The 11,195-nt window shown below is 33.8% G+C and overlaps 2 protein-coding genes across 2 annotated transcripts; both read right to left on the bottom strand.

Moving 5' to 3' along the window:
• Positions 1-3,883: 3,883 nt before the first annotated feature.
• Positions 3,884-4,295, bottom strand: LOC119987974. Its single transcript, XM_038832890.1, has 2 exons — positions 4,114-4,295; positions 3,884-4,033 (listed from the first exon to the last, which is right to left on the bottom strand). Exons 1-2 carry the CDS (start codon positions 4,264-4,266, stop codon positions 3,884-3,886), a joined length of 303 nt encoding a protein of 100 aa, XP_038688818.1. The 5' UTR covers positions 4,267-4,295.
• A 4,667-nt stretch (positions 4,296-8,962) lies between these two features.
• Positions 8,963-9,636, bottom strand: LOC119989881 (stigma-specific STIG1-like protein 1). The gene has a single exon (XM_038835618.1). The coding sequence runs from the start codon at positions 9,492-9,494 to the stop codon at positions 9,069-9,071; it is 426 nt and encodes a 141-aa protein (XP_038691546.1). The 5' UTR covers positions 9,495-9,636; the 3' UTR covers positions 8,963-9,068.
• Positions 9,637-11,195: the final 1,559 nt, after the last annotated feature.

Genomic DNA, 11,195 nt, shown 5'->3' on the forward strand with positions numbered 1-11,195 from the left:
TGTAAAAAGGACATGAGTCTTTTCAAAATTGTAAAAAAATACAATTTAAGGGTAATTTGGTCATCTAATTTAAAATATTTTTTGATTTATACCTATAATACCATTTTTCTTATTCTTTTGGTTTACGCAGCTGCCTTCTTGGTTCTCGATCTGAATTTTTTGGTCGAGCTGCTCCTCTCTCCGTTTTTGGTCGAGCAGCTCCTCTCTTCATCGCCTTCTTCTTCGTTGCTCGATCTGGATTGTTTGTCGAGTTGCTCCTCCGCTCTTCATCACATTCTTCTTCGTTGTTGGATCTGGATTGTTTGTCGAGTTGCTCTTGTCTCCGTTTTTGGCCGAGCTGCTCCTCTCTTCCTCGTCAAAATCTACATCTCTTGCTCATTCTGGAAGCACATTGTTGTGAGCTGTTCTTCTTCATTTGTATTTTCATATTTTATATTGTAGTTTTCGGTTTTTGTTACACAGTACATTGATTGAAATTTGTTTATTGTTGTGGTGGTGTTAAGTTGATAATATTATGATACTTTAGGGAGTTTTAGACTTATTATGTTGGTTTTTCTGTTGATGATGATACTATTTATTCCATATTTTATGATACTGTAGGTGTCTGTAATAATGATACTTTTGTGATACTATTGGTAACTAATGATACTATTTTAATACTTTTATTTTGTTTGCTTATTTGCTTGCAGCATGATGGATGTTGTTTTTCTGATGGTTAAGTATGGTGATCAAGTGTTGCCGATCAAAGTTTCAGATGATTTTAATTATAATGTATTGTTGCGTAGTATTGTTGATAAATGGAGTTGTTTGGATTCTAACAACTTCCATTTGCTTTATTCAATACCTGCGTATACTGGGTGCTCTTTGAGGAATGATGAAGAATTTCGCACAATGATATCGTTGATTTCTGTTTTACGTTTGCAGCTTGTGGAAGTTGTTGTCACAGTTGACATTGGTGGTTTGACTGGGAGTGTTGCTAGTGTGTCAAATGTAAATGTCCATGTGAATAATTTTGGTGATGCTGAAACTATTGATGAGAGTGAGGAGGTTTTTAGTAGTAGAATTTGTTCTTCTTCTAATTCTCGTCCTTTGCTTTCGTCTTCTTGGGCTAGTTTTATCACTCATGTTGGCAGGGGTTTGATGGAGGTGTAGCTGATTTTAGGATTTCTTTAAGTAAATATTCGATTGAAAGAGGGTTTAAGTTTGTTTATTTAAGGAACAATGAGGAGAGGGTGGATGCCCATTGTGCAAACAAGTATTCTGAAGGATGCAATTGGTTCGTTCGTGGTTCTTTGTCTAAAGTAAATGGTGTTTTCTACATTAGGAAGTTGTGTAATGTGCATACTTGTACTGTATTGTTGAGGAGGGACACGAGCTTAAGGATGAGTTCGAAACTAATATCTGGTTTGATTGTTGATATTGTGAGGAGTAAACCTTCTTTGACCCCGAATGATGTTGTTTCTCATTGTCTTTCAAGCTATGGTTGTATTGTTTCCTATGACAAGGCCTGGGGTGCTTTGGAGAAAGCAAAAGCTTTTATTTTTGGTGACTCTTCTGAATCCTACAAGCAGTTAGGATGGTATGTTAATGCAACTAGGTCTACTAATCCCGGGAGTCATATTGTTTTAGAACTTGATGAAGCTTCAAAAAAATTTCAGCGTTTGTTTGTTGGTCTTTCTGCTTGCATACATGGTTTTTCTCACTGTCGTCCCATGTTGTTTCTTGATGGGACTTTTTTGAAAGGTCGTTTTAAAGGGATATTGTTGTCTGCGACTGGAAAGAATGGTAACCAAGGTGAAAACTTCTTTTAATTTTGAATTTGACATTATCAGTGTTTGATACTATTCTGATACTATCCTGATACTTTATTGATACAATGATGATATGATACTTTGTCTCTCAAATTTGTTGCAGGGTTGTTTCCATTGGCTTTTGCGGTTGTAGATGCGGAAAATCTTGTTAATTGGTTGTGGTTCTTGGAGCAGTTACGTATTGTGGTTGGTGATTCCAGGACTATTACTTTTGTTTCTGATCGTAACCTTGGTCTTATGGAAGCGTTGCCAAAAGCATTTCCTAGTGCCAATCACTTTTTTTGTTTACAACATTTGAAACAGAATTTGAGAGATAAATTTAGTCGTGGGGCATTTAGTAACAAACAAAGGGAACGAATGATATGGTTGTTTCGGGAGTGTGCACATGCTCCTAGTGTTTCAATACTTAACGATAATTTGATGAAACTGAAAAATGAGGGTGGGGTGATTGTTGACAACTTTTTGGCGGATTTGCCTTTAAAGTGTTGGGCGAATGCCTATAGCGTTGGATGTCGGTATGGTGAGATGTATTCCAATGCCGCTGAATCGTTTAATGCTTGGATACTTGATTGTAGAGATTTGCCTATTACTCAGATGGTTGATAAGATCAGAGTTAAACTTATGGACTGGTTTTATGAAAGGAATACTGAATCTGGTAATATATTTTCTTGTTAATGTTTGTGTTCTTCGTTGAAGATTGTACATTATTTTTTATGATCTATTATTTGATTTTATTTATTGTTTTTTGTGTAAATTGCTAGGTTCGTGGAGCGGGGTTTTGTGCCCTAAGATGGTAGAAAAGCTGCAGAAGTATGTCGATGAATGTCGGCCTTGGATTATTCATAGAGCATCTGATAGCAAATTTGAAGTTGTTTCAGATCCTCCCCATGGTGTAGATATTTCTTCATGTAAATGCTCATGTGGTATGTGGAGTCTTAATGATTACCCATGTGTGCATGCGGTCAAGGCAATAAGTAGGTGTGGCAGGCCTATTGAAGAATTTGTTCCCTACTATTTCCATGTTTCAGCTTTCCGAAAGTCATATGAAGAGCCGATTCATCCCATTCCTGCTTCGTTGAGTGTTGATTTTAAGGATGAAAACTTTGAGGTTTTACCTCCTGTTACAAAGAGGCAACCTGGAAGGCCTAGAAAGAGGTGCATTAGATCAAGGGGTGAGGAGGTACGAAGGATTCGTTGTGGTAGGTGTGGAAAGTTAGGCACCCACAATAGGAAATCTTGCAAGGAGCCTTTAGCTTAGATTTTTTGTATTATTCTTATTCTATTATTAATTGTGATACGAAGTGGTACGTTCTGGAGTATTATTGTAATATGAACTTTAGTATAAACATAGTATCACATTTATATATGATTGTGTATCAGCATAGTATCAGTAAAATATTAGTGTAGTACCATATACCTTATTATCATATCTAAATTGACATATTTTAGTATAACATGAAAATGTATCAGCAAATTATCAGTTCAATTGTCCGTGTAGCACCATAGACATGATTATCATATATGAATTGACATATCTTAATATGACAGGAAAATGTATCAGCATACTATAAGTAAAGTACAAGTGTAGTACCATAGACATGATTATCATATCTAAATTGGCATATGTTAATACAATAGGAAAATGTATCAGCATAGTATCAGTATTGTTATGGCATAGTACCACAAATCCTGAAAAAGAAAAGCAAACCAGTCTAACTAAATATCGTAACTGAATAGTGTCGGTACCAAAATTGTACCAGTTTCATCTACTACATGAACTTTACAATGCATTTAGAATTCCAACAGAGACATTATCAGAAGTGTGGATCATAGAATGTGCATCATGGAGTGTAGTCCTTTATAAAGCTTGAAACCATTTGACACTTGTATTGTGTGACTTCTGTAAGCGTCATATCTTCAGGAATGGGGACTTTTGTAATTAGGCACTCCATGATGTGGCATACATGTATGCCACAGTCGACCCTGTCAATATTGAACATTTCAAATTGTTGGTTATTTTAATTTTTTGTTGGTATGAAAAAATATAAATAAATTATCATTCGAAGTTTAACTTATGATCCGGTCCGTTGTTGAGGGCATTTCTTTGCTGACACCAATGGGAAATTGTACTCAGTATCAAGGCTATCGACATCCACATCTAATCCACGTTCAACCATTCTATCTATGTAATGTTCTTTCATTTTCTTTTCCACGTACTGTTTCTGCAATTTTGGAAGTCATACAATTATACATATAGTTTTATACTTATAATTGAAATTAGTGTAAAGTTTCAGAATTTTACCACAGTCCTTGCATCCTCCAGGTAATAATCTTTTGTCCCTGCCCTGGGCTTATTGCTATTGTAATGAGTCCATTCAGAAGCTTCACCATCCAACACCAATATTGTCCAATGATTTGGATGAATGCTTAATGGTTTACCCCCATTGGAATTCATTGGGAAGATCAAATAACGGGTTAATAATGTTACACTCTTCAAAATGTTGTCTATCTTTTCTTCCCTTAACCCTTTTTGATCATCCCTCTTGATGTATGTCTGCCATATCAATTTTAGCAATGTTAAATCAGTATTGTATCACTAATGTATCAGTAAAGTATCAGTAAAGTATCAGTAAACTAAACTACTGTTAAAATGGACCTACCCAACATAAAGAATCAAACACATGGAATGTGTTATTATCTTCTTTTCTTCCAGGGTCTTGATGTCTGACATAGTACTTGTCTGTCAAGATCTTTGCATGTGAGTCAATCACCTGAAAAAATTGGAATTGTCGAAGTCAGATTTTTTTACGTATGTTTTTAATTTCTTTGGTTTCAGATTCTTACATTGTTTGATGTGCATTTGTCACAGAGGATTTGAGCCACATCATCCATACTGACATGCACTGAATGTCTTCCCCACTCACCAAAAATAAGAACACTGTAGAAATAGAAATTAGTATCAGTATAGTATCAATTAATTCATTGACTTATGTTTCATTGTACTTACGTATCACCGTGCTTTGTCAAAATTTTATTGATTTTTTCTTTGTCTTGTGTGGATAGCATGGTTGCTGATATCCATGTTTTTGTAATTTTGGAAACTTTTTTTGCTTTTTCAACATTGACGTTGTCTTCATTGTTGTTGCCAACATCGACAACAATGAAGTCATTTTCTTCATTTCCTTCATCATCATCTGAGTAAACCTGTAAAAAAGTTTAATTGAGAGTATTGTAAAATTAAGACATTTATTAATGAGGTTATTGTACTATAGTTATTATCACTATAGTATCAGTCGAAGCACATTATACCTGTTTCTTTCCTTTCTTTATAGCCCTTGCTTTTGCCTTCTTTTTTGGTGAACTGAAAGTGTATTTAAAATCATCATTTCTGTTTCTCTTTCTATTGTCCTTGGCCTTTATTCTTGCAATCTTGGATGGTGGCGACACATTTTCAGTTAATGCTTGTTCCTCAGGTATACTGATTTGAATTGGTGTAGAAAACTGTTGAAGCACATTATAAAGTTAGTAAATTGGAAAATACCAATTAATGTGTATGAAACATACCAATTGGAATGTAGGCATATCATCAAATAATGCCCTTCCACTATCTTTGAAGACTTCTCTTGAACTGTCTTCATGTGATGCCTTTGCCAAAGGACTCGAGACAATAGCCTATGATTGCATTTAAGATTTCGTATCAGTCATTTTTCATAAAAGTATGATTTAACAATAAAACAATGAGTAAAGTTTAAGTTTAAATTACTAAATTCTCCTCTGTTGGTAGTTGGTTTAAGATTTCGGAAACAATTTTCGTTGGGCTTTCCACATCAGCCTGTGACTAGAATACAATAGAAAAAATTTACAAATAGTATCACTAAATTATCAGTTCAAAAAAGAATATTTATAAAGTAATACCAAACTTTCTTCCTCTGGCAGTTTGTTGCCACTTTCTTTCTCTGTTCTTGCTTCTTTTGATTGAGGTAATGGCTGTGGAAGTGTTGTTGCAGCTTGTGCTGGTGTCTACTCAATGACAAATTAATAAATCAACTATTAGTTATGTATCGGTATAGTGTCACATAAATTTAGTACCATAATTGTGTAAAGAATTTAATGGATATATTTATTTACCGGAGTTGTTGAAGTTCCTGCTTCATAGTTGCTTTGTGGAGTTGTTGCCCTTAAAGCTTGTGTAAATTGATGAACTTCATACTCATTAACTCAGTATCTAGCCTCTCTGAGATTTTATTTTTCTCCTTAGAAACACTTTCCATTACAGCTGACAGTTTCCTCAACTTTTCCTCTAGATCAGCAACTTTTTCTTTCAACTTATTGTTTTCCTTTTTGCTCTCATGGAGCTGTTGTTGTAGTTCTTGCTCTCTCTCCTTTGAAGTTGTTAAATTTGTTTTCAATTTATTAATGTCATCTTCTAGATCATGCCCTTCATTACTTTCCTCATCTCCAGAGTGAGTTCCTTCATCACTTTCTTCATGGCTTTCTTCAACACTTTCTTCATCAACCTGCATATGTGTATATGTGTAATAATGTATCGATTTAGTCTAATAATTATATCACTATAGTACCAGAAAAGTATCACTTTATCATTGTACAATTTTTGTTTTTTAAATTGTTCTCACCTCCTTCAATATCAGTTTTTGCATTGTGTTGCCCTCTAAGACATTGGTCAGATCTCTTACGTCCCATTTCGCACATAAGATTGTTGCCTTCTCAAGCTTTGGTTCTGCAATTTTGAACTGCTCCATTACCCAGAACTGAAATAGATTGTTGTGCAAATATTATTTATTATGTTTCATGTTTGTATCATTAAAGCATTATAAAGAATAAACATTGTTGTTTACTTACCGGCAATGCAATCACGCATCCCACAACATTTGTAGAGCTTGAGTCACAAAGTGATGAAAAAAAGTAGTCGTAGATGTGGGCAGTCCAATTGTATTTTTTCATGTCATCTATCACTTCAACATAGTTAACATATGACCATGTTAACGTGAGGGATTTGTTCGGGACGAACAAGGAAGATAAGAGAAACATTACTATCAATCGACAAACGTCTTCTTCGTCATTCTTGTTTCTCCCTTCGGCAGCTTTCTTGATTTTTTCAGTTATGACTGTCTTGTTTAGTCTTTCTGTTTCCTTCAATCTTCTTGTAATGAAGGAAGACTTCTTGTCCTTCCTTTGCTTCACTATCTTCCCTATTTGAATTTTTTTCGTCCCGTCATCGATTCCAAACACTTTCTTCAAATCATCGCTGGAAAAATTGATAAACCTTCCATTTATCTTGAATTCTTTCTTCTTCTTGTCAAATGTGTCGATGATGCTCCCCAAATAAAAGTTTCCTATCCGACAATCTGCTTTTGTAATTTCTTTGTTGATGATTGCATCTATTAGACGCCAAAAAAGTGTTTTCTTCAGATGTAGAGTGTGCTTATTTGTCAACTTTAAGTCATCAACAAGTGTGACAAATGCATGGAGGCTTGATCTACATTGTCTTTCCCCCTGAACAAAAGTATAATTATAGTATCAATTGTGCAATACAAGGTCTAATACATAGCCAATTGATGAAAAGTATCAGTATAGTATCATTTATACAAACTTCCTAGAAAGCACACTTCTGCACCAAAAAACTCTATTTAGCAAACCACAATCCACTAAAATTAAAGCACTGAACCAGAAAATCCTTGAATAAAACTAAATTTTCAGGAAATGACATGACTTCAAGAAATGGTAAAAAAAACATCAATATAGTATCAGTATAGTATCGGTTACTATTTCATTAAGTTATGTATCATTATAGTATCAGATAGACCATTTTACCAGAAAGACATGTAATACAAATGGTATAAGGTAATGCAAATGGACCACAATTGCATCAAAATAAATATCAATTGCATGAAATACACATTTACAGCTGCAGAGATGTATCACTATAGTATCACCAACAACAAAAATCCACTAAAATGATACCATTGAACCAGCAAGACATGTAATGCAAACAAATTTTCATTCCAATATTTTTATTATCATTTTATTAGGAAAAGATATAAATGGAACACTAAATTGGATCTTCTGTTTAAAAGTATCACTATTGTATCAATTCAACAAAATACCAAAGAAAAATGCCATATCTGTCCTAAAATTCACCAGTAAGCAAATCAAAAATCCATCAACCACTTACATTCTCACAAATTGTTTGTTGATGTCAATTTAATGAAATACATATTTAGTATCACTATAGTACCAATTGTTTGCTGCAATTACAAAATTTTCACTATATTATCAGTTTAGCAAAATTTCAAAAAAAAAAGTAGCTTCTGCACCAAAAACAACATTATTCAAACAAAAATTCGAAAATGTTGAAGGAAAATACATGAAAATTAACCACGTGAAAGCCTCAAATGCACAAAAAAGCATTATTGTATCAAAAGCCCTAACAGAGTTCAACAAACCCTAACTAGCAAATGTATTAGAAATTAACCAAAATTTTTGAAAATGAAGACATATAAACATGATTTGAAAACGAACATAGGTTTTCGGTGCACAAATTTCAGATAGTATCACCAAAGTATCAATTAATCGAAAGAAGCTTTGGGTATGTAATGTACTTACCATTTTTTAGAAAATCAGTATAGTATCACTCGAGATTGAGAAAGTAGCGTCGTTATGGATCTGAAATCTCTAAAAATGGAGGTTTTAAGGTCTGGAAATGGAGGTTTTTTTGCAGTTGTTGAGAGAGAAAATCTGGGAGAGAGAAAATCACGGTTTGAGAGGTGAGGTTTCGTGGGAGGGGAATGAAGTGTGAGGTTATTTTTGTAAAAGCATATCTCCATTAGACTTTTTTAAAAAGATGTTTTAATGGTTGTATCTTTTTACAAATAAGTATAATCTAGTGTACCGGCCCCCAGTTTTCCCATATAAATAAGCTTTGCTAAAGATACAATATATAGAGGATTAATATAAGCTTTACCAATGGGGGAGACGTTAAAGGGACACTCGATACAAGACATGAGAGAAACAATATATATATATAGAGAGAGAGGATTAATATGGCCATATATAGCTTGCGCATGTTGTGAGAAAGGTGCACACCAGTACTTACTATATATATATATATAGAGAGAGAGAAGATGAGAAGGTAGAACACAAGATTTAAAAGAATTACAAAATTAATGATTAAAATCCCTATAATCTTAATTCATAATACAAATAAATTCAATTTGAGAAAGCTAGATGATCAATTTTCTAAGCATAGCTGCACATTCCATAAACACAAGCACTCCCTTTGTTGCACTTATTGTTGCAACCTCCGCAGTGCTTCTTGTCATACATGGGCTTAACACACTTGCCCTTGCAGCATATCTCAGAGTACTTACATTTCTTCCCACACATTCCACAATTGTGTCTGTCTGTCTTCACATTCACACACTTCTTCTTGCAGCAATCCCGTCCAGGACTTCCCTCAGCACGGCAAATCCTAGGATTTTTGTTACACTTCATTGGAACCCGCTGTCGGAGAAATCGGCCTAGAGAAATGTGTTCTTGATGACCACTTGCAGTATCATCATCATCTTCAAGAAATGGCTGTTGATCATGTGGTGATGCTTGGAGAGCAATGGCTAACATGGCTAACACAAGTAACAATATCCTTATAAGAGTGTTATACTTCATGTTTGTGAGATGTGGAGGAGATGTAGAGGTAGAAGATTGGATTGAGAAAGGGAGCAGATAGAGAGGTATATTTATAGGGAAGATTGATTAATAATTAGTTAGAGGTGTAAAAGCTTTTGCATGGAAATTGTTCTTTAGTGGGATATAGTGGGTTTGGTGTGGTCTAAAAACATTCAAGCAAGGAAAGCTAGAATTCAAACCAATTATATATTCAATGTAAATTAGGTACAAATTTGGGAAGAACCTAGTTTTTTTTTTTGCATTCATATGTGCAAAAACCAAGGGGCAAGAACAAGTTGCAATCTATGTGCAAATGAATCAATTTTGTAATTGAGTGATGGCTAGTTTTAGTTATAGTACGTCAATTAGGACTTTTCAAAAAAATCGTCAAAACTGAAACCGAATTGATTGGTCGATTTTTTTTTTAAAAAAAAATTACACATTTCTTTATTAAAAAACAAACTGGATAAAAAAAACCCAACCGAGAACACCCCTAACACTAATGTATTTATATACTAATGCAATACCACTCTCTTCCTCTCTCTATATATATATGCTTACCAGAACATACCCAAAAGTAATGTGAAAAAACAGCATATGTAGGAACCCTGCTATTTATTTATCAAAACTAATGATAAATAATTAGCATTTTTAAAAAATGATCAAAAAATTAATTACTTCGATTCATAAAATATGTGGCCGTCACATACACTCTTTTTTTAAAGCTTGCTTGAATAAATTAGGTTTAGACTTTAGCCGTTTTAATTATAACAAAACTCAATTTTTTCCAAGATTAGAAAAAACCGTTGTGGCAGCATTTTGTCATTGTCAACAGTTTGACTGACCGCTTATTCTGACTGGAATTATTACATACGTTTTCTATATATCCCGATTGTTATCCAGTCCACGTTGACCTCTTATTATTATTTAAGGGAGTGGTCAGGCTGGTCGGATCACTTTTCGGGTCAAAAAAACCCCAAACTCCAAAGCCCATATTGCCCCTCATGGGCCATAATTAATCGTGGGCTTTTTTCACTTTTATGCCCCTGTCTGATACTTCCATTTTTAGGTAGATTCAATCATTCAATTTATTTAACATTTTATATAGGCCTAGTTTGGTAAAACATTTTCAATGTAGCAGATATACCAGTAGAAATGGTGGTAGTAGAAATGTTAGACAATTTTATTAGCAGATATGTTGCTTGAATGCTTTGATAGTGTTTTGTTGAACTTTTACTGGCAACATTTATTCTGTGTAGCATATTGTGATAAATTACGTGCAAGGGTATTATATGTAATAGCGAAATATAGTTGTATCCAAATATAAAAATTAATTTATAAAATTAATAATAAATTAACATAAAATTAATATAATAATAAATTAATATGATACAACTATTAATATCACTACAGATCAAATTGGAATTTCTCCATTTATTTATTATATAGAATTTCTCACCAACAGTTTGATCCAATAGCGGGGCCAAAGAAATGATCAATAGCCAGTTTCATCCAATAACGACATATGAGGGTATAAATGGAATAAGCATAAATTGATATGGACAAAATAGAGAAAAGCTGGTGAAATATTGTAAAATTGTACAAATTTGTAGCATTTGAGAAGTAGTATAAATGCTACTCAAAAATCTATTGGAATAAGTGCCCAGAAATTGTTGTTTGGATGACAATCAACATTTATAC

This window comes from Tripterygium wilfordii, chromosome 21, assembly GCF_013401445.1.
Source record: "Tripterygium wilfordii isolate XIE 37 chromosome 21, ASM1340144v1, whole genome shotgun sequence".
Taxonomy (NCBI): domain Eukaryota; kingdom Viridiplantae; phylum Streptophyta; class Magnoliopsida; order Celastrales; family Celastraceae; genus Tripterygium; species Tripterygium wilfordii.

Bases quoted from the DNA above. Each gene is read 5' to 3' on its own strand.
- LOC119989881 (XM_038835618.1), bottom strand. From the start codon at position 9,494: ATGAAGTATAACACTCTTATAAGGATATTGTTACTTGTGTTAGCCATG.
- LOC119987974 (XM_038832890.1), bottom strand. From the start codon at position 4,266: ATGAATTCCAATGGGGGTAAACCATTAAGCATTCATCCAAATCATTGG. The intron at 4,034-4,113 runs GTAAAATTCTGA...CCAAAATTGCAG, and splicing joins TGGAGGATGCAAGGACTGTG to AAACAGTACGTGGAAAAGAA.